Here is a 24,081-nt window from a genome sequence, read left to right as displayed (position 1 = left end):
TTCTAATCAGCGGGATGATTTCATGGAAATTTGCTTGACCACCAGGAAACCACCCCGACCTCATCGCGACCCTCGTCGTTCACCCTGCACTTCCCTTCCACCTTTGAGGCATCCTACCGCTCGTCCCTGATCGTGATACCAGATGGCTTTTGTCTGGTCCCTCAGCCGACCATAACCTTCTCTCTCCCGCTCTATTGTCCAGTATGTGACGGCAACCATGGCTGGCAATTTCGGACGCAGGCTGTATACCAACATTTGGGAAGCAGCAAATCCCTTCTTCGCACGGGGCATACGGACGGGTCGCGTCCAGCCCTTTGGTGCGAATACGCCTTCAGGAAGTTCTGTTCTTGACTTTTTCTTTAATCCCAATGTTCGAAAAATATCGTATCTACCACGTCGAAAAACAACACAAATCACTCGACGCTTTGCTTCGGGTGGGTTTATCGTGATCGGAGCGTCCCCAAATTCGACCGCGGTCGAGACTGGAACGACGTGTGCTATATCACCAGAGAAGATCCTCCCGCACAGGAGGTATGCGTTGGACAGACGGTTCCTCCTCGGGGTTCCGCGAAACACCCTACGGCGTGGCTTCCACACGAGCTCCAGCGATAAAGATCACCATCCAAAGAACGAGATATCAAAAGACCCTCTAAACAGCGAAGATGACAGGCGCTCCAGGAGTGATAACAACGTCGAGAAGGAGACAGACTCCCCAGACCTGAAACAACAACAGGTGACGCGCGACCAAGCCCGTGTCGGAGGATCGAACCGTCACTTAATGGACCGTCTGCCGCACATGCCTCAGCTGCATCGCCCAACAAAAGAGGAACTTCTAGCGGCGGCCAACGGGTTCTGGTCCCGGCTTAAGGTGCGGTTCAAGTGGTTTTCCATTCGGAGTGTTCGACCTTTCAACTTGGACGAGATCACCGCCCTTTTCTCATGGGTCCTGCTGGGCCATGTTGTTTGGGTGGTGTTAGGAACAACGACGTTCTTTTCTCTACTGATTATTGCGATCAACACTGTTTTTGCGCAAGGTATGCATGGGGATTTCATCTTATCATCGGTCTATCGCAAAAGCTAACTACGTCCCTAGAAACCCTGGCTGGATGGGTCGGTAACTACCTCACAAGGTCCTCTGGGGTTCAAGTTGTCTTCGAATCGGCGATTGTTCCCAAATGGAAAGACGGTGTCATCACCTTCAAAAATGTGTTTGTCTCCCGGCGACCGGGTCAGGGTACCGGTCATGTCAGTAAAGGCTCATCGAAGACTGCCGCAGCTGTCGCCGCAGCCGCCGCCTTCCATGGACAGCCGGGCCCTGAGATCCCGGCGCTTGCCGAGGACGAGGATACAAACTACACTCAGTTTGACGTATCCATCGAGACTGTGAACGTTACTTTGTCTTTTACCAAGTGGATCAACGGCAAAGGACCGCTTCGCGATGTCGAAGTGAAAGGAATCCGCGGTGTTGTGGACCGGCGATACGTCCATTGGTCGGATGATGACCTGGATCCCAAGTCCTACCGGCATGAACACCATCCCGGGGACTTTGAAATCGATTCGTTCAAGATGAATGACGTCCTGGTGACTGTGTACCAACCGGATAATTTCCGACCTTTCTCGGTCAGCATCTTCTCCTGCGATCTTCCCCAGCTTAGAAAGCAATGGCTGCTGTATGACTTTATGTCTGCGAACATGATGTCTGGATCCTACGACAACTCGTTATTTACGATCCATCCCCGGCAGACGCACGGGTTCACCGGTGCGCAGCTGGACGATGGGTTCGAAGAGGACGGAAAGCCCAGCCCATGGAAGAAGCATAGCCGGATCCGGATCGATGGCCTTAACATTGACCATCTGAACCGCGGGGTGCAGGGACCATTTTCCTGGATCCATGAAGGCACCGTCGACATTGTTGCGGATATTATGTTCCCGGCAGAGAACGATGAGAGTTTGACGAAGGTGGTGACGGATCTATATGATCGTCTCGAAGCTACGGTTACCTCCAATCGCTATCACGACTCGACGTCAGACCATCTGACGCAGTCGGGCGAGGTCGGCGATGATGACCGACGATTCCTGGTTACGGACCTGCGGCTCCAGATGAACAACGTGCGGGCCGTTGTGCCACTGTTTACGCGGGATCTCTCGTACATAAACAATGCGCTTATCCGACCGATTGTTGCATATATCAATTCCCGCCGGACGTTCATTCCGGTCAACTGCCGGCTCGTCAAACGGGTTGGAGACTTTGATGGAAGCTGGACGACCTTTGACAGCGGGTTGATGGACGATCTCTCAGCCGCAGTAAGTTGACCTGTCATGTCGGCGCAGCCGGGTTACTGACTCCTTCAATTAGGTGTACGACGCCTTCGCACGGGACGTGGTCGATGAACAGGCCCGCAAGCGTCGGTTCAAAAAGGTAGGATTCTGGTCGCTCCAGCTTGCAGCGCAGGCCATCTTCATGGGGATGGCGGGCAATATCGCGTGAGGGTGTATTTTATTTTCGCTTGTATACTGCGTATGAATCGTGTGGCGTTGTGATGGGCGATGATGATCATTATTCTCGGCATTTGTGATGGAGAATGGCGTTTTGGGAATTGACAGCGGTGTTGTTGTTTTGCTCAGCGACAATAGAGGATTCGCCATGGGTTTTGTATATAGTTCCTGCGTCCTGATGAGCTCCCTTCTCTCACCTCGGATCAATCAATCAATCAATCTGATTTTTGGCTGGCAATGCACTGGGTCCGGCGCATTCGGAAGATTAATTTAATTAACAGACACCAAGTGGAGAGGGACTTTTTTCTCTCCCCTCGGGCGGTCTCCACTGAAGGTGCTGTTGAACCGTTCCTATGAACCATGGTGAATGATGATTTCCCCGAACCATTCCCTTCTTTGTCTAGTAGCGCCGAAAGGATCTTCATTATTTGGAGGAACAATCCGACTGTTGAAGGGACTACTCGCAGTAGTATCATCCTGGGCGGCACTTGGTCCCTCCCCCTTTTCTCCCCACCGGATGCAGGACGGAGTACATACGCAGTACACAATGCACTAGTTGACAGGCGAAAAAAGAAAAGAAAAGAAAAGGGAAAAACAAAATAAATTCAGACATCGACTCTGTACATGACATCGGTATTTCTCCGTTCCCGGCAGTCCATCTCTATTCTATATTACAGAGTATATTAGATGGATATTAATCAACCCCTCTAGGGACCGTCCTGGTTTAGCGTTGACGGGCGCGCCTCCTGCCAGCTGTGCCTGCTTGTTCTAAGCCATGTCGCAACTTCGACGACAGGCCACCGACCACCACCTCTCCTCCTCCGCTTCCTCCTCCTCCATCGACCCTCTCTCCCCCTTTCCTACTCCATCCTCTCGACAGCCTGCCTTGCCCAGTGATCCCGTCCTCCGGGATTATCTTACAGCCAGACCCGACGCCGTCTCTCCCCGCAGCCCGATCCCCTTTCCCCTGCAGACAACCTCGCAGCCTCTCCCTCCCTCTCGTGCCGATTCGACCCCATCCCAAAGTCCACAATCGCCGAGATCGTTGGCCTATCCGCCGACTCTCCAGAACCGTCCTACCATCAGTCGGGTAGCTCATGCGGCCTTCCCGGCGCCTCCGTCCGGTATCACCCCAAGCTCGCCCAACCCCCCGCCGGGTTCGAGGAATTCTCCTGTGCCAAATCAGAATGACAGAGATATGAACGACCGAACGACTGACAGTCCGTCGCGCCGAACGCCTTGCACAACCGACCCCAATCAATCAGCCACCTCTTCGCCCGTCTCGCCCGGTCATTCGTCCCTCCCTATGTCGAAAGAACGCCCGGGGCAGCGCTCCATGCCCCGCACGTCCTCGATCGATTCCGCCATCTCCTCGCTCTCCTCCGCGTCGCAGTCGCATAAGTCCTCGTTTGACGCCAATGCCGTCACCCAGGCCGACATCGACAACCTGGTGGCGACCGCTGGGTCCCCGGAGGCCGTCATCATCCATCTCTTGAAGGAAAAGCACCATGCCGCCTCCCAGAACAGCCAGCTCTGGCGGCTCGTGGACAAGCAACGGACCCTCATTCTGGGTTTGAATAAGGATCTGGAACGTGCCATCAAGGAAAAGGATCGCTATAAGAAAAAGGTCAAGGACCTGCAGAATACCGCGCCGCCGTTGCCGCAAATGCAGGAGCATGCGCAACCTACCGGTACTGCTGGTGTCAGTGGTGCATCCAATAGTCAAGGATCGACAAGTCAAGCTCAGGCGCCTAATGTGCAGGCCGGAGTTTCATACGATGATTTCGAAACTCCCTCTCTCCTGAACAACGCCCCGGCTTCTTCCAACATCAACCCGGGCAAGCAGCGCACTGTACCCGCCAATGACGGATCCAACCAGCGTTTCGACCAGGGTACTCAGCCGTTGCAATATTCACGTCAAGAATTGGCTACGGCAAGCCCAACTTCGTTGGCCAGCTCGAGCTCCCTTACTAGCGACCGCGTCACGGGCGAAAACCGACAGCAAGGAATCCCGGCCCCTGTCCGAAAACCACCCCCGGCACCTCTTAATTTGGAACCGAGAGAGCGCGCAGCCGGAAATGCTGCTATAGACGACTCGGAATCCGAATATGAGGACATCCTGGAGGCTGACGAGTTGCCCATTGAACGCGGTAGACGAAAAACGCGGGACGATGATGACCGGGAGCGAGAAGCTGCCCTGGCGAGGGAACAAGCTAAGGAGAATCTCCCGTTGTTGAGTGTTTCCGGTGATGTTGGGGCTAGTTCCTACGGCCCGAGCGACTCGAGGCCGCAGGCGGAGTTCCTAGCCTCGACCACGAGCCCTCGAGTTCCACAGGGGTCTATGAATGGCCATTCAATCGCAACAGCGCCGAAAAGTCCTGGATTGCCTCTCAGCCCCCGCCCGGAGGACCGTCCTTTGGGATCCCCGTTGCCCCGGATGCCCAGAGATCTTCCTCCCAATCTATCCTCCATGCCCACGTCTTCGGGAAATAATCTTTCAGGATTGGCCCTCACCCCTCGGGTGAGCAATTACCCGCATCCTTATACGGGAGGGCCTTCCCAGCTGTCTGGCTCCGTCGACCCTGCCATGCGGCCCATTCCTTCCATCGACGCGGCTGTCAAGATCGACAGCCCCCACTCCCCAGAGCCAAAGTCCTCTGTCATCTATCAAGGATTAGTGTCCGACGAATACCCCGGTCTTCTCTTACCCCCCAACGCTCTGCCGGTGATTCAGGTGAAGGTATCCTCCTCGCGACTACGCCCATCTCGAAACAGTTTACTGGGATCCCGGCCGCTTGAGGAGGAGCCTGTCTTCACTCTAAGCGTTTTCTCCCGGTCTGACAGAAAAGAGCTTTGGCGCGTGGAAAAGGTGATTGCTGCTCTCCCACAACTCGATTACCAGCTGAGGCAGCTTTCTGTCAATCACATGAGACTTCCTGATAGGTCCATTTTCAGCGGACAGTCGCCAGCGAAAATCGACGCGAGACGTGCAGCTTTGAACGCTTACTTTGGATCTCTTCTTGACACCGATATGGATGAGAGAGCGGCATTGGTTATCTGCCAGTTCCTGACATCTGATGCAATCGAACCCCGAGATGATGAAACTAGTTTACTAAAGGGCAACAATCAGGGCAGCCTTGAAATTCTACGCGGTCCAGATGGCAAACCGAGGAAAGAAGGCTATCTGACCAAACGAGGCAAGAACTTTGGTGGTTGGAAGGCCCGTTATTTCATCTTGCACGGTCCTGAGTTGAAATATTTTGAGTCACCTGGTGGCGCCCACCTTGGAACTATAAAGATATACAATGCGCAGATTGGAAAACAGTCGCAAGCCACGAATGGCTCCCCTTCACGAGTGGACGATGACTCTGAAAACCAATACCGCCATGCTTTCCTCATTTTGGAGCCCAAAAAGAAGGATTCCTCTGCTCTGGTTCGCCATGTGCTCTGTGCCGAGAGTGATGAAGAACGAGACGCGTGGGTCGAAGCCCTATTGGAATACGTCGAAGGCCCATCGGAAAATGAAGGAGTGGGCATTCCTTCTGGAAAGCCGTACTCTGCGAACCCCAGGAACAAAGCGCCTGCCAATGGAAGCAGGGACAGCAATAAACCGGCTGATAACCAAGGCCCGAATGGCCCTGATACAGTGCAAGGCTTTAGCTTTGACGACGCTGTTCCGGCACAGCCTCCAGTGTTCGGCCCCTCTCTTGATCAACAGGGTCCTAAGTCCCCGATGTTGCCTCCAGGTTCCTTCTTTGATATGTCTGATGCCGCGCAAAATAATCAGCCCGATCAGGCTCAGGTTTCGTCGAAAGTCATATCTGGCCCCACCAATGGCGCAGTGATCCAGGACGCAGGCGCCTGGGGCAACAAAGCAACTACCAGCGCGAAAGAGAAGAAGCGTAGCATTTGGGGTTTCCGGACACGGTCGTCCTATGATCTTGCCTCGCAACTCCAGGCGAATAACGAGCCACCCATGACTCCGTCCCAGAATACCTTTGGGGAAAGAAGGGACTTCGTCAGGCCTGTATTCGGCATCCCTCTGGCAGAGGCAGTACAGTTCTGCCCGCCACAAGGCGAAGGTGTCGATGTGGATCTTCCTGCTGTCGTTTATCGCTGTATAGAGTACTTAAAGGCGAAGGGCGCCGAATCGGAAGAAGGTATCTTCCGATTGAGCGGATCGAATGTCGTCGTCAAAGCTTTGAAGGAACGTTTCAATACTGAAGGCGATGTGGACTTCCTTTCCGATGAGCACTATTACGACGTGCATGCTGTTGCCTCTCTCTTCAAACAGTACCTTCGAGAGTTGCCTACGAGTGTCCTCACGCGCGAACTTCATATTGAATTCCTGCGCGTTCTTGGTGAGCCCAATTCTGTCAAGTCCCAAAGAGTGGTACTAACCTTCAATGCAGAACTCACCGAGAAAGAAAAGAAGATCGTTGCCTTCAATGCATTGGTCCATAGACTCCCAAAGACAAACTTGGCCTTGTTGCGCGCATTGGTGCAGTTTTTGATCATCATTGTTAACAATTCCGATGTCAACAAGATGACTGTCAGAAATGTTGGCATTGTTTTTGCTCCCACGTTGAATATTCCAGCGCCCGTTTTCTCGCTGTTCCTCACTGAGTTCGAAAGCATTTTCGAGCACTCTCCTTACTCGGCCCCCAGCAATATAGAGCTGGCGGTTCCTCAGTCGATGTCCGCAGAGGACATCCGTTCCCCGCGTCGCCAGATGTTCTCGGATATACCTACGCCTGCGGACAGCACTTTCCGCCGGAATGGGGATCCTCGCGACGATATCCCTGGTCGTCATGATACGGGCTTCATCCCCATGCAACCAAGCTATGAGCAAGACCGGTATAACCAAGACGCGGGGATGTTACTGCCAAACCCCGATTCACGCTCTTCGAAAGCGAAGAGAAGGGAAAGCTCACTCATGTTCATGGACATGAATCATCAGGCACCTGGTACAGGTCTGCCAGATAGTCGTGGTGAGCTCCTTCCTGCTCCTCGCAAATTACGTCTTCTAACTGACCAGGTTGAACCATCGCAGAGCGCGGCTTTTCAGGTGTACCTGAATGAGCTCGTCACTCTGGAGAGTTTCCAAATTTCTCCGCTGTTTTTCGATATCCCTGTCGTTTACCGTATTTCCCCCCGCGGCTCCTTTCATGATCAGTGTCCATTATGATTTGAACGAACATGAAATGACGAACATACAAAGATGGCCATACTAGCCAACAATATTGCAGGAGTCCTAATATTAATGGTAATCCGAATAGTTGGAAGTTTTTTATTTTTCTGTGGACACCTGATTTTCTATAATGCTGGCCATGGATTATGCCTTACCTTTCTCTTTCCCTTTTTCCTGTTTTTGTTCTGTTTTGTTAGTCTTTCCGCGAAATACCAATCGTTTCCATAACAGATCATGTCAGTTGCATGCAGATCATGAGATAATCTCGATATACCAGTTTGAATTCTATTTGATGTCCATATCGCACCCAGACTACGCTGGCCTCCCTGTACGGAGTACTCATATCTTCATATCTTACAAAATGATTGACCATATACTTTAACCTAGAGACAGTCCTTGTCAACGAGCGTAACAGTAGAAAAAGAAAAACATCCATTCCTAACAATTACATCAACACGCTAAAACCGTTTCGAGCGTTCACCCCTCCAGAACCCCATCAACTCCCCATTTTCCCGGACCCAGTCCCGAACGCCATCCACCAGCGCCTTGGCCATGCCCTTATTCTTCAGCTTTCCATCAGACGCGGGTCCCGCAGCACCGAACCCCGCAGCGCTGGGGGCGCGGTCACCCGTGGCATATTCGGAGCCCATGCTCGGCAGGACGTTCTCGCCGGCGCTGAGACTGACGAAGAGCGCAAACGGGACCAGCCACACGCAGAGCCCAAAGTACGACGCCACCTCGGTGAAGGTCGGCATGTCGTCGACGCTGGCCTGGTAGGGCTGGCGCCAGTTGGCGGCGCGCGCGGGCAGCGGCTTGGAGAAGTGGCGGAACCAGAGCCAGTGGTTCAGGCCGACGAGGATGCAGGAGAGGATGAAGAGCGGGTCGGAGAGCTTGACAATGGGGAAGCGGCGGAGGTTGCTGGCGTAGACGATGTGCGAGGCGATGCTGAGCACGGAGAGCCAGAAGGGGAATCGGTCGATCACGAAGAGGAGGACTTGGATCAGGATGATGCTGTAGATTAGGCGCGTTAGGAGGCGGCGCGCGAGCACGGTGTGTTCTTCGACGAGTTCGGAGAGGTAGTAGAGTCCGGAGGCTGTGGTGATGGTTAGTTTGGAGGGGTTCACCCAAGGTAGCGGTTGAGGGTGAAGGTAGATGTCTTGCCTATGGCGAGTGTGAGGAATGAGAATCCAACAATCACCCCCAGGTAACCCAGTAGTGGTAGTATCCACATGGCGAGAGAGTTGGTGGTGTGAGGTGCAGCAGTGTGTTGGTGTGAAGATTCCTGGTAGGAATTGGCCTGACCGTCGCAGATCACAGGTCAGTCACAGGCCCCGAGGACGCGGATGACCGTGTTGGAAATGCAGGATCTGAATCAAAGGCAGAGAGAAAGGGACCTGGGGGAGCCGAGTGTTTGCGCAGTCGGACTGTTTTGGGTGAGCTGTCTGCTTCCGGAGGTTAATACCTCAGGCTTCCTCAGGCATCCCGGCCCACCGCCCCGCATACTCCATAGTTTAATCAGGGCAAAAAAATTACTTCCGCTTGGACATCTATCTACTCCTCGCGTTCTTATAGATTCTACTTTCCCATCCCACGAACATAATACCCAAGCGTCGCCATTAGCAGACTCGCTTTTGATTAAATCTATTCCCCCTTAATCCCCAACCATGTCGCGTCCCGAAGATGTCTTGTAGGTTCCCGCGATAAACACCTGGCCGAGAACCGCACTGACGAACAAAAGGCCCCCCGATCTTTTCTACGATGACAGCGAATCGCGAAAATACACCACCTCCTCGCGGATCCGCAACATCCAATCCGACATGACCAACCGCGCGCTCGACCTCCTCGACCTCAAATCGCCCTCCCTCATCCTCGACATCGGCTGTGGCTCCGGCCTCTCGGGCGAAATCCTCTCGCAGGTCCCGCCGGACGAAGGCGGCCCGCACGTCTGGTTCGGCATGGACATCTCCCCCAGCATGCTGGACGTCGCGCTCCAGCGAGGCGTTGACGGTGATCTCTTCCTCGCGGATATTGGCCAGGGTGTGCCGTTCCGCCCCGGCACGTTCGACGCCGCCATCAGCATCAGTGCCATCCAGTGGCTGTGTAACGCGGAGACGAGCGACGTCAGCCCCGAGGGCCGTCTGCGCCGTTTCTTCGAGGGCCTCTACGCCAGTCTCAAGCGTGGCGGCCGCGCCGTCTGCCAGTTCTACCCCAAGAACGATGCCCAGCGGAGTATGATCAGCGGCGCCGCCATGCGCGCCGGCTTCGGCGCCGGTATCCTCGAGGATGACCCCGGTACGAAGAACAGCAAGCTCTACCTCGTGCTGACGGTCGGTGGCGGCGGTCTGCAGGGGGATATTACCGGGGTAGTGGATGGCATGAGCGACGTGGATGTTTTGGATGCTCGGAGAAAAGCCATGGCCCAGGGCCAGGCGTCGACGTCCCGGAAAGGCGACAAGGCCTGGATTCTGCGGAAGAAGGACCAGATGGCCAAGAAGGGGAAGGTTGTCAAGGCGAACTCCAAGTACACGGGCAGGAAGCGGCGGGTTGCATTTTAATTCGGTTCTTTGGGCGATTTTCAACCTGGATTTCTTCTTCAGGGCGCGATGGTTGCCAATGGCAATACTGGACGACCTATCAAGCACCCTCGTTACGCTGCGCCCATCTGTTACGACAATGGGCCGCTTGAGCAAGAGGGCTCTCGTCCCATGCTCGGACCCTTCGTCTCGTGCGCACCCCTTTATCACACTACTTGGGTGGTCTGGGGTCATTCCCGGGACTACCAACTGAAAGCAGCAGCTCGGACAGTCGTCCATGCTGTACGACGTAACGGACAATAACATGTTATAGACGGGTTCAATGTGCAAAATATAGATACATTTCTATTTCCAAGCAATAGTATATAATTTTACACATCTTCGCCTCATTGTACCAGAGGTCCTGCGAGATTGATAGGCTCAAGATGGTGCATCAGAAACATAAAAAAAAAATATGGCAAACCGGGTTCCATCGACAAAAGACCGCATGGGCTCCCTGAAGCGCTCGTGATCATGATAAAGGGGAATTAAGAATGGCAGCTGGAGAATTTACAGAGCAGCCTCCATCTTGTCGAGGACGGCTCTGGTGAACTCGTGAGTGGTGGCCTGACCACCCATGTCACGGGTCCGCGTTTGACTGGAGATGCTGTCAGTAATGGCTCTCACATAACCTCGGGGGGGAGCGGCAGCGGGATTTACTCACCCTTCACCGATAACATCATAAACAGCCTTCGAGATGCGGTTCGCATGGTCATCCAGACCGAGGTGGCGGAGGAGCATCGAACCGGAGAGGATCATCGCACTGGGGTTGGCCTGGTCCTTACCCTTGATATCCAAGCCAACGTGACGGCAGCCAGGCTCGAACACAGCGACGTCGCGACCCATGTTACAGCCAGGAACGACACCGGGACCACCGACGAGGGCCGAGCCGATGTTGGACAGGATACCACCGTACAGGTTAGGCATAACCATGACGTCGAACTGCTGGGGACGGGAGACGGCCTGCATGGAGGCGTTGTCGACAATCATATCGTTCACTTCCAGAGTGGGATAGTTCTCGGCAACCTTGTGGAAGGTGCTCCGGAAGAGACCGTCGGCCAGCTTCATGATGTTGGCCTTGTGAATGCAGGTAACCTTCTTGCGGTTGTTGGCGAGGGCGAAGCCGAAGGCGAACTTGGCGATGCGCTCGGACTTGGCGCGGGTGATGATCTTGAGGGACTCGACAACGCCCTGAACGGACTGATGCTCGAGACCGGAGTACTCTCCCTCGGTGTTCTCACGGATGATGCAAAGGTCGACATCTTTGTGGCGGGTCTCGTAACCGGGGATGTTCTTGATCAGAACGATGGAGGCGAAGATATCGAGTTCTTGACGGAGGGCGACGTTGAAGGACTGGTGGCCGGAGCGCTCGACGGGGGTGAAAAGGATACCCTTCAGACCGAGCTTGTTGCGTCGGAGGGAAGCGATGGATTCCTTGAAAAGCTCCTCCGAATGCTTGTTACCGGTGTCGACACCGCTGACATCGACCTGCTCCCATTCGATCGGAACGTTGTCGGCCTTGAAGATGGTCTTGACGGACTCAGCGACCTCGGCACCAATTCCATCACCTTTGGTTGCGAAGAGGAGAGGTATCAGCAGCTGCAAGAGATCGGAAGGGAGCTGAAAGGCGATGAATACCTGGGATAAGGGTCACGGTGTATTTGCCACCATACTTGGTGGGCTTGAAGATGTCGGACTGGACGGACGCAAAGGCTATGATTTATGTTAGTACAAAGGAAGTAGAAGGTGATCATGCGAGCTGCAGAAGGGACCGGGAGGCGCACATCTAGCTGGGATGGAGGTGCGAGCGAACGGAGTGGCCGCAGCGCGACGGAGGAAAGACTAAAGGGGTGAGAAATTAGCCATTGGAACTGAAATCATGAATGAGAGGGAACGCGATTGATCCGAGAATGGGGAAAAGGAGGGCGAGGGGAGAGCAAGGGCCATGGAAGATGCAGCGGTCGAGCGGAAAGATGCAGCAAGATGGATCGCCAAGGGGGCAGAAAAAAATGTGAGGAGAGGGGTTGGGGCTTACCTGCGCAGGCTGCGCGGTCCGGAGGGAGAACATTTTGAATGGGAGATGAATGGAAGGGGAGAGAGGAGAGGAGAGATGGAGAGATGGTGGAGGAATGGAGGTGGAGGAGGAGAGAAAACAGGAGGAGGAGGAGAGGATCCAGGAGAGACGGAGACGGGAGGAAGAGAGAGCGAGCGAGACACGAGACGCCGGAAAAAACGGCGGGCGGATCGTCTCGGCATGCCAACTGGTTCTTTCTGCACCCGGGCCGATCTTATCGTGCACGTGCCATGTATCCTGGATTTATCTACGATGCATCTCTACTACATACTATTCGTACTTTAGTACTATACACGATATCTCCCCAGGTATACCTCATACCCCTTTAGGGCGTCAATCGCTTGTTGTTCATTCATCCTATTCATCACCTCTTATTCAGATCGCCTTCCGTCGGATCCCTCTATCATTCTTTATCTTCCTCTTCCACACCTGAATAATCCTCCCACACATCTCAATATGTCTTCAGAGCCCCCACTAAACCTGAATATCCGGCTTATTCGCTATATAATGTCATGACTATTCCAACCATCTCTACGGACCATCTCCTTCCCATCCTTCCAATCTACAAACGTCGATCTCACCAAGTATCAAAACAAGAACCCTATCCACCTCCATCCGCGCCATGAAGTTGAGCCACCTTGTTCTCGCCACTCTGGCCGCTACCAGCTCCGTCCAGGCCTATCGGATGCATAAGTGGTGCTGGCTTCCTGGCCAGGGTTGCTACATGCTCAAGCGCGCCGCCGGTATCTCTGGAGACGTCAAGCGCTCTGTCGAAGCCTTGGCCGAGGCCATGCCCGATACCTCCCCCGCTGGTATTCCGAAATGGTGCTGGCTCCCGGGACAATCTTGTCTCAAGGTGAAGCGTGCCGCCGAGGCTGTCGACGAAGTGAGACGCTCCGCCGATGCTCTTGCCGAGGCCATGGCCGCCATTGAAGAGCTCCATGCCGAGCAACCCCAGGCCGAGGAGTCCGAGTAACCGGTACGCCAATACCATCCTTCTCGCTCATAAAACCACCGCTGACTACGTACTGTTCAAGGAAAGTTTTCATCATTTGTAAATAAGTTGGACCAAGTTTGGCAGGCGATACCAACCACTTATTCATTCATTCAACGAAAGATGCTGCCCGGTTTTGTGATTCTAACTTTATGACTGGTCTTTTGATGTCTCTGTCGAAAGGACTTGGGAGGGTGCAGCGACTATGAAATTCCACTGTGCCTGGTGATTGTACTTGGTGGTAGAATCCTTTGAAGAGATACCTCTATTCCAATGAGGATTAAGCATTACTCTGAAATGTCAATCCGATTTATATATGAATCGGTTTATTGTCAATACCCAGCCCCATTTGTAATCTTTCCAACATGGCCCGAGACCCCAAGCATGTCTTGGACGAGTGTAAAGAGTGCGAATAGGCCGAAGGGTTCATAGTTACGTGAGAAAACTTTCGAAAGGACCGTACAATATATAATACCTAGGCTAGGTACTTAGAAGTTACCTAGTAGTACCAGAGATACACATGATGCCGGCTCGGCATCGATGAACTTGGCCGCTCACACCGCTAGATGCCTGCCATCAGGATGATCCTCCTTAAGCCCGTTCTCCCCGGGTGTCTGTCCAAGCGACCGGATCATGGCCTCAAACTCAAAGTATCAAATGACCCCGTAACAGAAACCTGTTGCCCCCATATTTGTGGGGTAAATTGGGTTTCCTACTTTCATAAGACATGAGACTGGCTACTACGTCCCATTAGACCGAGCGACTAGGTTTTATAGAACCCTCAGGAGAGACCCCGCATCTATGGCATCTCCAAGATCTGCTAATGGACCCCAGAAGCCATGGCAGTATTCAGGGAGGATGGGATCACTGAAAAGAGATGAAGGAAGAATAAAGGAATGTGGACAGCACACACTCATTAAATAACTCAAGGCTGAGGCTGAGTCTCACGCTACTGCGGGATGAGGGGCACGTAGATACAGCCTATGCAAGGCTTAGGGGACATAAAACTTTCACGAATCACAGATACTTACATTAAAGGCCTCCTAGAAACTCGTATTGAGTTGTAGACTCATTAGGTTGGGATACGGAAGCCATTGATCTCCCACGAATCCAAAAGGCTCGAGAACGCTTACCCAGCTTCCCATGTATAATTAACTAGTTAGTCAGTTAGTTAGTTACATAAAGTATCGTTAGGCAAATGGCTCTAATATACCGTGGACTCTATGCAGGGCAACTTGTATACAGTCGCAGTTACCGAAGCTAGTTCTCTGCTTGCCCTACTTTTGTTGTGTCCATAGTTGTGCTCTACTAATTTACCGAAAATGTTACATCAAATAGGAGTGATTAAAGAGCCAATTCAGCGTCTATACAAACGCCTTCATACGCCTTCTTACACGTTTAAGCTGCAGCCTGCGTAGCCTGGTCGACCAGGGACATATTCCTCATACGCTTATCCCATTGGTCAATATCTCTCACGAATTGGCGTGCGGTACCTACCATAACCCCTTCGTCGATAACAAATGGCAGATCTTGATTGTCACGGATCAATTTGAGAATCAGACCATTGACTAACGCTACGTTGCATGTTCCCCTGAAACTGGGCTTTCGAGTTGTCATTCCGACATTCGCTCTGGGCGAAATGGATAGTTTCCTAGTCTGCTCCTCTATAATAGTCCGAAAGTGAACTGCGGTGCCCTATATATAGATTAATGCTTTCTAACGAGTATAAGTGTAGTTTTCAAAGGCCACTGGAGAGCGACTCGGAAGTGGTTATAGCCAATCTTGCAGACTTGCTATTAGCGGGTATGAGTAAGAGACCCTTTCTCTGTACTTTATCACAGACAAGTCTATACTATAGGCTTCAAGGTGCCATGATATAACAAGCAGCTAGATTGTTACTAAGGGGGACTGGAACAGAATGATGCATGATGTGGGGGACTAAGGTATTTTGGTATAATACTGAGCGGTACCTAGGTATCAGTGTCCACGTAATCTCTGTGCTCATATCTAGGGCTTCCCAATTGTATATGGCTAATTAATATAGCCTCCTAAGTAGTAGTCTTCCAGCTCAGGATAGATCCTCCGTTATGCGAGACGGCTGGGTCGCACAAGCCCGCATCCTGAGATACTGTCCATCTCCTCGATAGCCCCGTATTGATATCCGACAGGACCCTGCTGAGGTCGTTCCCACCACCGCTGACTCTGGAACTGATATACCGGGTCATTTGCTGGTTTGTACGGAAATCCTGTCGTAGGCTCGTTCATGAAGGGTGCAACTTTACCCACGGAACTGTCCTGTTCCCTCGGCGCAAGCATCTCGTAACCGTGAATCATATATGGCTCCGCATACTGCTGGCTATCGTCGCCGCTGTCGACCATCTGGTTACCCCCTGACATATCGATGTCCATTCCCTGGGCTGATATGGTATATCCTGGTCCTTCTATCGTGGCATCCATAGCATTTGGTCTGCGGTCGCCTCTATCAACGCTCTCTGAACAGATCTGCCAGATTTGGAGCAACCGAGACTGTTGTTCTGGGTCGGCATTATCGAAAAGTTGCAGTTGACTGGGGGAGAGCGACGTTGGGTCGATGTTGTGGCGCTGTAGGAGCTCATGTAAGCGTTGCTCCGGGCTCAAGCAAGGCGGAGATAGTGATACGTTCGGGGAGGCTCTGGGCACGACTGTCTTGCGGGGTATGTGGGCGGAATGGTGATAGTGCTGTGAGATGCTGTACGTCACATTCGAAGGAGCGGGGGCGATGATCGCCTCGTTCCGAAGCGGCTTTGCAGCCTCCACGGTCATCTGCCGCGCAAATAGCGCAGCGAGATCTTCTTGCATTTTCGGTTTACCTTTGAGGCTGCACTGTACGACCTGGCGGTCAGAACATGGACATAACAGGAATGTATCTACGTGAACTGAAGGGCATGCGTCCAGAGAGTTTCTTGATCCTTGCCTTTCAGAAACGGCAGAAGAGTATACGAACACGTACCACTAGATGTTAGGGAGCTATAAGTTGCTTGATAGAGGCCAACGGGGTGATGGTACGGTGAAGATCGTCCACTTCCCAGTAACGATGATATGATAGAATTATAGACAGCTAGGGCACGATGAATAATTCGGTCGAATATTGAACATAAGAGAAGACTGCCGTTTTCCTTTTTAAATGAGAATGCGAATGACAAGATCGATGCCCAAGCCTGTCGGGTTGGGCACTCGACAACCACTGACGGATCTATTATCCTTCCCGGAGGGGCTTCGCATTTCAATACTCCGTACGCCCATCAACCTTTTTAACCAACCTCCCGATGTCGTAGGTATTCGACATGCTCCAGGGCCGTATAGAGATTATTACCGAACCCTAATCACATGATACATTGCGCGTAGAATATATTGCGAGTACTTGAAATCGAACGGGTAACGGTCCATACAACGGGTTCTCCTCGTCGTATATCTATGTACCTAGTAGGTGGTTCATTAATGGCTTCTTTTCTCCCTCTACAACTTGCAGTTGATACATTATATATTTTGAGATCGGATATTTGCCAAAGGTTCCCATAACAAGTCAATAGGTAGGGCCCTATACCGTGATAATTTCTATTACCTTGTTTATCATCTTGGGCGCTGACTTTCACAGATGTTGTTCCACAAAATGCAGCGATCCTTTACCAGAACGGCGGAATGTGCTCGGGTCCCGGTACTTTGCTACCTTATATTGACCTAGTCATAACTTATTTTGTGCAACAGTCTATTTACAATCTGTTAAAATCGACATCCCAAATAATAAAAAGGACAAGCGAGTAGAGGTCACTTTGTTACTTGATCAACCAATGGGGCAGCCTGCAGATAGCCCTTTCAACTTTTGCAGAGGTATTAAGGAAGTAATGTCTACATACTGACAGGTAATCAAGGAAAATAAGCTATGGGGCAGTGCATCGCTTGATCCCTTCCAAGGTTGGCATTGATAGTTCTCTCTACCATAGACCAGAATGGTCATGTGACCCAGTAGGCAGAAACCCCGTGACGCATGATGGTCGGAGCATCTTAGGTAATCCCTGGGAGCTTCCAGCTTCTCTTCCTCACAACAACCACCGTCCCCAGCCCATCCTTCTGTTTCTGATCGCTCGTCAATCGTCACCTACCCAGTCTATCATCATCCTATCAATACCAGGGTCTGGGCAGATACCACCGCAGAAGAAATGGTGTGTTCCTTGTTCTCCGCCCAGAGCCAACAACGCTTCTCCAACCCCAAAGCAGCTCCAAGCTAACCCCGATGTAATAGACGTCCATTGGTACTGGCTACGATCTTTCCAACTCGGTATTTTCGCCGGACGGTCGGAACTTCCAGGTAAGGTGCCATTGTCTCGCCGTCGTCCGTGCTGGCGCTGACCGCGTATGTGTTCCGAATAGGTGGAATATGCCGTCAAAGCGGTCGAGAATGGAGGGACTGCCATCGGTATCAGATGCAAGGATGGCGTTGTGCTGGCCGTGGAGAAGATCATAACGAGCAAGCTTCTGAAGCCCGGTGCGAACAAGAGAATAGCAACAGTCGACCGCCATGTTGGCATCGTAAGTCGCCCTGCGTTCTCCCCCGAACGACATTGAGCGACACGTTCTGATGCCGGATCCCTGTCACCCTCGAGCAGGTCTCCTCTGGTCTAGTTCCCGATGGACGGCACTTCGTGTCGCGAGCAAGAGATGAGGCTTCTTCGTGGCGAGGCGTATACAAGAGCCCGATCCCGATCTCGTCTCTCTCGAATCGACTCGGTAGCTACGTGCAAGCGTACACCCTTTATTCCAGCGTCCGGCCTTTCGGTATAACCGCTATTGTTGGCGGCTGGGACTCCGAGGCCGAGCTCGCCGTCGATGGCCAGGTCGGAAACGGCCCATCCTCCGGTGCCGGTGGTAAGGTTGATGGTGCGAAGTCGGGAGGTCCCGGCCTGTACATGATCGAGCCAAGCGGGCTGTACTGGGTAAGTGGCCGCCCAATTTGGGAGACCATAATGTATGCTTACGAATGACCAGGGGTACTATGGCGCGGCTACTGGAAAGGGAAGACAGGCAGCGAAGGCGGAACTGGAGAAATTAGATCTCGCTTCCGAGACTTTGAGCTTGACTGATGCCGTCAAGGAAGCGGCTCGCATTATTTATGTTGCCCATGAGGATAGCAAGGACAAGGAGTTTGAGCTGGAAATGTCTTGGATCAGCTCGATAGATGGTCCGACCAAGGGTAGACACGAGGAGGTGCCCAAAGAACTGCTGGAAGAGGCAGAGAAGGCAGCAAAGCGGTCACTAGAGGGTGACGATGAAGAGGAGGAGGAGGGCCCCAAAGGCAACGAAGGCGAGCGCATGGAGGAGTAGAAGGGGTCTCAGAGACAGAGATGATTAAGCATGATTTCGTTTTCTTTTCAATATGGGTAGAACCGATGATGTCTTGGCCCGTAACCTCTAGATTGATTTCACATGAATCGCGCACAGAAACAAAGATATCCAATTATTTTTTTTTGTCGGTATTCGTGTTTTCTTTGGGGCACTCGAATTCGAGGTTTGTCTCCGTGGAGGTCGACAGCCTACGCAAGTCTTCCCTCTGCCCATTCCCGCCTCTTCCAACCAAGCTCCACAGCGGCATTACCCCAGTCCTCGCCATGGTTGTGCATGGGATTCTTGCCCAGACCAGCTCTCGCCAGACCCTGTTCCTCATTCAGAACCGTAAGCACACCGAAGATAACAGGCACTCCGGCCTCCAGTTGAACTCGCATGAGTCCATGAGTGACAGCATCGCAGATGTATTCAAAATGCATAGTTCCTCCCTTGATAAGGACGCCCACGGCAATAACAGCGTCGTAAGGTCTAGTCGCACCAGCGGGAGGTTGGGCTGATTTGCTTACGTCTCCGGTGGAGGAGGACAGCAGGTCAGTGGCACTGATGCCTTCGCCGGAAGAGTTCTTCGCAGCTTGGAGTTGTGAGGCGGCATAGATCCTATAAGACGCAAATCACGACATCAGTCAGATGCAAGATTGCGGCGCAGACCCTCTTGTCTGTTCGAAAATGAGGAGCGCTCAAAGGCAATGCTTACCGCTGAGCAGCAAATGGCAATTCATAGCTGCCTGGGACAGTGTGAACAGTGATGTCGTTTTCAGCGACACCTGCCGCCAACAGTCTCTTCTTAGCACCCTCCAGTAGTGGACCGATTATGCCCATATTCCATCTCGCATGAACAATCGCAATGCGCAGTCCAGAGCCTGGAGGAGCGGGGTGATAAGCACGCCAGGGACAGTACCGAGTTTCGGGGGTGAGGCTCACCGTCGAAGCTTTCCGCGGCTCCGGGTCCCTTCAGAGAAGCCATGATTGCAGGATGTAAGGATTTAGTAGATGAGATAACTGAGGAGGCAGAAACAGAGGTGTTGAAGCTCCTAAATGCTGGTCTCGGAGGAAGTGGCGGCACTGGTGGGATGGACTAGTGTGGGGTAAGAACGCGTGCAATCACCACAGCAGAACCCCCCGTTTAGGCCTAGTGTGCGGCATGCCGGATCCCCTCCTGTTTTCGGCTCAAAAGACCATAACATCCCACCCTCCTTGAAACACCGTTTACAGATAAATATTACGTATTAATGTTTGCAAGACTCATATCCATGGATATTTTCTGCCGATCCCTATGCAGATCGAGAAACGAGAAGAAGCTCTGCCAGACACGTGGAACAATTACATTAGAACGCTGTAAAACGACACAAGGCTCCTCGCCCCAATATACTAATCGCAGCTTAAATTTACTCCACCGTCACGGACTTTGCAAGGTTCCGGGGGAAGTCAACGTTAAGTCCTTCACCCACGGCAAGCCAGTAAGAGATCAGCTGCAACGGAATGACATTGAGCAGACCCTGGAGGCAGTCGACCGTCTTGGGAACTTCAATCTTCTCTGTTTGCGCGGAGGAGAATTCGGGGTCATCATGGTTGCAGATAACAATAGGACGACCGCCCCGAGCAATGACTGCAAACGTATCAGTGATTATGGTCCATCTTGATCGATGCAAATGGGTTCAACTCACCTTGCTGGTAGGCGTTGAGGGACTTGGAGAAGATATTATCTCTGGTGAGGATCATAATGATCGGCAGGTTCTCGTCGACCAGGGCGAGGACACCGTGCTTCAGCTCACCAGACATAACCGCCTCGCAGTGAAGATAGGAAATCTCCTTAATCTTAAGAGCACCTGCGACCGCCGTTAGATGATGCTATAGGTGATGTGAGCAGGGTTTTGCTTACCTTCCAAAGCAGTAGGGAACTGGCCACCTCTGCCCAACAAAAGCAGACTCTTCTGGTTCTTGAAGAACTTGGCGCACATTTGCTTGATGGGTTCGTTGAGCTTCAGGATCTCCTTGAACTGCTCGGAAATCTTTCCGAGACCCTCCATGATCTCTTCCCGTCTCTTCTGCTTCGACGCCCGGTCCTCGCTGAGGGACAGCGCAAACATGACCATGGCGACGAATTGAGAAGTGTAGGCCTTGGTGGAGGCGACACCAATCTCGGGTCCAGCGTTGATGTGCACACCACAGTGGGTCAAGAGTGAGATGGATGAACCGACAACGTTGACGATACCGACCGTCAACGCCCCCCGCTCCAGACAGTAGCGAAGAGCCATCAGCGAGTCAGCGGTTTCACCCGATTGCGAGACGAAGACGCAGGTATCATCACGGAACACTGGGGCTTGCCTGTCCAAAAAGTCGGAGGCCAGCTCCACGGAAATGGGGATCTCGGTCAGTTCCTCAAAGACACCACGGACAGCCATGCACGAATGGTAGCTGGTACCGCAGGCGACGAAGATGATCCGTCTGCAGCGGCGGATGGTGGAAATATACTGCCGAAGTCCACCGAGGGTGACTTGCTTGTTTGCAACATCCAAACGACCTCTCATCGTGTTCACGACAGATTCGGGCTGCTCAAAGATCTCCTTCTGCATGAAGTGATCGAAGTTGCCCTTCATGATCTCCTGCAGCTCAAGCTCGATAGTCTGGATGGCGCGGACGTTGGAGGTACCATCGTCCTTGGTCAGCCGATGGATGTTCAGCTGGCCCTCGTGGATATGGGCAATGTCGTCGTCTTCCAGATAAAGAACCTTCTTCGTGTGTTCAACGATGGCGGACGGGTCAGACGACAGGAAGAACTCCGCAGGCTGGGGAACACCGTCATCAGAGAGGAAAGCACGCGACTGCGAGCGATGGAGGAGGGACTTGTCAGGAGGGGCCAGAAGTCCAGTTGCAGACTTCTTGATAGCCACGTTCTGGGAAGCCTGTTCCGCAGGAAGAGCTCCGTCCTCAGAGTACTCCACGTCGACGAAGTCCACCTTCATCTTTCTGGACGTACGGACACCAATGACGAGAGGAGAGCCCTTTCGGGCCGCAATCACCTCATGGGGATAGTGAACAGACTTGATCAGGAGACCAAAGGCACCCTCGAGTTCCTTCACGACGGCCTTGGCCAGGACAGTGAAGTCGATGTCAGGCTGCTGGTCATACAGGTACTTTGTGAGCTTCGCAATGCACTCGGTATCGGTCTCCGTCTCGAATCGGAAGCCCTTGCTCTCCAACAAGGCCTTCAGCTCCTTGTAGTTGGTGATGATACCATTGTGGACAACGGAAAATTCCCAGTTGAGATCGGATCTGTTAAGGGACGTAAGAGTCAGTCATTGGTGCTGAGGGCGATGTATTCCAGATCCAATAGGACTCACTGACCTGTGAGGGTGACAGTTCTGGCGCGAGGGAGTGCCATGGGTAGCCCAACGGGTGTGGGAGATACCGGCATGAGATTCAAAGGTCTTGGTCAAGTCGGGCTTGCATTCTTCGATGAGCTCCTTCAGCTTCGCAACCTTTCCAACCTCCTTGAATGCGCAGACTTCGTTCTTCTTATCACCATCCACGGCCAGACCCGCAGAGTCGTAGCCACGATACTCCAGTCTCGAGAGGCCTGAGTGATTCCCGTCAGGATGACCGATCTGAAAGGGGGGTTAAGAGCTGAACTGACCGTTGAGGAGGGTATCAAGGATGAACTTGCGGTCTCTCTCGACCAGGTAGTTGATATAACCGAAAATGCCACTTTCCGACAGGTCAGCCCCACCAAGTCTGGCAGATCGAGATAGTCCGGGACATACCACATGATTGATATGGACGAGATGAGGTGGAATGGGGAATTAGGCGAGGCAGGTAGAAGTCTAGCGTTTAGTTCTGAAGAAAACGAGTGTTTCTGGATCTTTTGTTCCCTCTCGACGACGGCAGCTCGCTGGTTCGGACCGTCCAAGAATTGAGAAATATCAACAAACAAGCGGTGGGACACACAACGGTGGTGATCTAATGCGTGAGAAACACTGGAAGGGTATATGTAATTGAAGAGGAGGACGGAGAGAGGGAGCGAGTGAGGGAGAGAGAGAGATGAAGGGGAGTGAAATGGTTTGGGATCGACAATCAGTTGGAAGGAGGAGGGGGAAAGCTTTCTGTTTTATGTTTGAGATCGACCCACCGGGCGAGAGCGCACCAGGACAGCAGCTCTGCCCAGCGGGAATGGCCTCTCCAACAAGTGAGTGGGCCAATAATCGGTATGGTCTGCGCCTCACACCGTTTGCTGAGGCATGTCTCACCCATGACTCGGCCCCATCATATCTCTGGCGTGGCTAAGGGGGAGACTAAACTCGCCGGTTACTTGGTACGGAGGCGGTATTCCCAGCGACCCCACCACCGATCAAAAAATAACCATACTAGGAAGATTATTTTTGGCCATTTGGCCACTGGGGAGGATTCAGTCTTGCCTCCTGGTTGCTATGGACAATCCCCCTAGTGTCTGATTCTATTTGCTTTTAGTTGGGGATCCATGGGGACTGGGCGATATTCGGAGGATTTCTAAGAATAACTTCACACTACGGTTCTGGTTCTGTGGCGGACAGAGGACAACTCTGCTCCAAGGAGACAGGAACCCAATGGTCTTTCCGAGGTACGAAAAGGGGCATGGCTCCTTGTACCTAAGTACCTCCTGCGTAGGTCCATACATCGACTCATGGGGAGAACTCCGTACCTTGGGACGCCTGACAAAATGTTTCCTGTTTACAAACGAAAACTGAAACACTGTGTCCCCAGAGGGTGCCCCTTTTCCGATCAGTGATAATATCGAAATTATTAAGAGCCAAGATCTTACATCATTCTGGACTGGCTCATCTGCAGGGTCTATCCGTCTTGTCTCCTCCCATCACTCGCCCATTCATTTGAGTTTCCATTCCTGCCGGGCAGGACAAATCGGTATGTGGCAATTCCCAGTGAGAACTGGATACATCCATCAGTCTCCCGGGCATCGGCAACGAAGAATGGCACTAGAGGGCTAATTTTGGTGCGAACACAAAGAAAAGTGTGTGGTCGTGATGGCCCAACCTTGGTTCAGAGGCATTTGGTGAAGTTGCTATTTTTGTCCGGGTGGTGGAGTCCCTCACCTGCCCTCAGTTCCCTTCAGAGCGGAATCTGCGGGATGTCTCACCGAACGAAGATCTTTCTAGCGTTGGTCTGCCCTACGAAGTACGGAGGACTCTGTAGGCCTATGATCATTCGCGTTTAGTTTAGACAGGCAATGGGAACAAGGGGACGGAGTAGACCTCATGCCTGGATGGACTGCCGTAAACATGTACAATGCCGTCAGATATGCAGGTAGCATGTCAATATCCTGATTTCCATGCAAATCTTTGAACCCTACTTTCGGCATGCAAAGTATCGGGCTGTGGATTTG

General features: G+C 52.5%; 11 protein-coding genes across 11 annotated transcripts; 6 read left to right on the top strand and 5 right to left on the bottom strand.

Moving 5' to 3' along the window:
- The first annotated feature begins 12 nt into the window (after nt 1-12).
- Nucleotides 13-2,776, top strand: BDV59DRAFT_170533 (mitochondrial distribution and morphology protein). Its single transcript, XM_073688428.1, has 3 exons — nt 13-1,034; nt 1,094-2,304; nt 2,357-2,776. The coding sequence occupies exons 1-3, from the start codon at nt 218-220 to the stop codon at nt 2,486-2,488; spliced, it is 2,160 nt and encodes a 719-aa protein (XP_073551160.1). The 5' UTR covers nt 13-217; the 3' UTR covers nt 2,489-2,776.
- A 495-nt stretch (nt 2,777-3,271) lies between these two features.
- On the top strand, nt 3,272-7,684 carry BDV59DRAFT_198782 (GTPase-activating protein BEM3; the record flags this gene model as incomplete). Its single annotated transcript, XM_073693219.1, has 2 exons — nt 3,272-6,857; nt 6,909-7,684. 2 exons carry the CDS (start codon nt 3,272-3,274, stop codon nt 7,682-7,684), a joined length of 4,362 nt encoding a protein of 1,453 aa, XP_073551159.1.
- BDV59DRAFT_105380 (uncharacterized protein) lies at nt 7,679-8,107 on the top strand. The gene has a single exon (XM_073686517.1). The coding sequence runs from the start codon at nt 7,818-7,820 to the stop codon at nt 8,067-8,069; it is 252 nt and encodes an 83-aa protein (XP_073551158.1). The 5' UTR covers nt 7,679-7,817; the 3' UTR covers nt 8,070-8,107.
- Nucleotides 7,915-9,120, bottom strand: BDV59DRAFT_105384 (uncharacterized protein). The gene is made up of 2 exons (XM_073686518.1): nt 8,849-9,120; nt 7,915-8,780 (listed from the first exon to the last, which is right to left on the bottom strand). Exons 1-2 carry the CDS (start codon nt 8,916-8,918, stop codon nt 8,146-8,148), a joined length of 705 nt encoding a protein of 234 aa, XP_073551157.1. The 5' UTR covers nt 8,919-9,120; the 3' UTR covers nt 7,915-8,145.
- A 123-nt stretch (nt 9,121-9,243) lies between these two features.
- Nucleotides 9,244-10,562, top strand: BDV59DRAFT_170525 (18S rRNA methyltransferase BUD23). The gene is made up of 2 exons (XM_073688427.1): nt 9,244-9,374; nt 9,426-10,562. Exons 1-2 carry the CDS (start codon nt 9,352-9,354, stop codon nt 10,240-10,242), a joined length of 840 nt encoding a protein of 279 aa, XP_073551156.1. The 5' UTR covers nt 9,244-9,351; the 3' UTR covers nt 10,243-10,562.
- Nucleotides 10,563-12,447, bottom strand: BDV59DRAFT_170523 (isocitrate dehydrogenase (NAD(+)) IDH1). The gene is made up of 5 exons (XM_073688426.1): nt 12,296-12,447; nt 12,045-12,102; nt 11,899-11,973; nt 10,925-11,828; nt 10,563-10,858 (listed from the first exon to the last, which is right to left on the bottom strand). The coding sequence occupies exons 1-5, from the start codon at nt 12,326-12,328 to the stop codon at nt 10,771-10,773; spliced, it is 1,158 nt and encodes a 385-aa protein (XP_073551155.1). The 5' UTR covers nt 12,329-12,447; the 3' UTR covers nt 10,563-10,770.
- A 509-nt stretch (nt 12,448-12,956) lies between these two features.
- Nucleotides 12,957-13,310, top strand: BDV59DRAFT_198778 (mating alpha-pheromone PpgA; the record flags this gene model as incomplete). Its single annotated transcript, XM_073693218.1, has 1 exon — nt 12,957-13,310. One exon carries the CDS (start codon nt 12,957-12,959, stop codon nt 13,308-13,310), a length of 354 nt encoding a protein of 117 aa, XP_073551154.1.
- A 1,887-nt stretch (nt 13,311-15,197) lies between these two features.
- On the bottom strand, nt 15,198-16,569 carry BDV59DRAFT_170515 (uncharacterized protein). Its single transcript, XM_073688425.1, has 2 exons — nt 16,318-16,569; nt 15,198-16,190 (listed from the first exon to the last, which is right to left on the bottom strand). Exon 2 carries the CDS (start codon nt 16,164-16,166, stop codon nt 15,414-15,416), a length of 753 nt encoding a protein of 250 aa, XP_073551153.1. The 5' UTR covers nt 16,167-16,190; nt 16,318-16,569; the 3' UTR covers nt 15,198-15,413.
- A 408-nt stretch (nt 16,570-16,977) lies between these two features.
- Nucleotides 16,978-18,686, top strand: BDV59DRAFT_198776 (proteasome core particle subunit alpha 7; the record flags this gene model as incomplete). Its single annotated transcript, XM_073693217.1, has 5 exons — nt 16,978-17,022; nt 17,608-17,673; nt 17,736-17,894; nt 17,972-18,298; nt 18,351-18,686. 5 exons carry the CDS (start codon nt 16,978-16,980, stop codon nt 18,684-18,686), a joined length of 933 nt encoding a protein of 310 aa, XP_073551152.1.
- Nucleotides 18,687-18,895: 209 nt separating this feature from the next.
- On the bottom strand, nt 18,896-19,671 carry BDV59DRAFT_198775 (lumazine synthase RIB4; the record flags this gene model as incomplete). Its single annotated transcript, XM_073693216.1, has 3 exons — nt 18,896-19,304; nt 19,402-19,567; nt 19,629-19,671. 3 exons carry the CDS (start codon nt 19,669-19,671, stop codon nt 18,896-18,898), a joined length of 618 nt encoding a protein of 205 aa, XP_073551151.1.
- Nucleotides 19,672-19,863: 192 nt separating this feature from the next.
- Nucleotides 19,864-22,771, bottom strand: gfa1 (glutamine--fructose-6-phosphate transaminase (isomerizing) GFA1). The gene is made up of 6 exons (XM_073688424.1): nt 22,469-22,771; nt 22,342-22,412; nt 22,053-22,284; nt 20,587-21,980; nt 20,372-20,533; nt 19,864-20,313 (listed from the first exon to the last, which is right to left on the bottom strand). Exons 1-6 carry the CDS (start codon nt 22,471-22,473, stop codon nt 20,093-20,095), a joined length of 2,085 nt encoding a protein of 694 aa, XP_073551150.1. The 5' UTR covers nt 22,474-22,771; the 3' UTR covers nt 19,864-20,092.
- Between the last annotated feature and the right edge of the window lie 1,310 nt (nt 22,772-24,081).

Source organism: Aspergillus ambiguus (genome assembly GCF_047715705.1).
Source record: "Aspergillus ambiguus strain CBS 117.58 unplaced genomic scaffold BDV59scaffold_4, whole genome shotgun sequence".
Classification (NCBI taxonomy): domain Eukaryota; kingdom Fungi; phylum Ascomycota; class Eurotiomycetes; order Eurotiales; family Aspergillaceae; genus Aspergillus; species Aspergillus ambiguus.
Note: the sequence above shows the minus strand (reverse complement) of the source record. Positions and strands in the feature narration are given on the sequence as shown.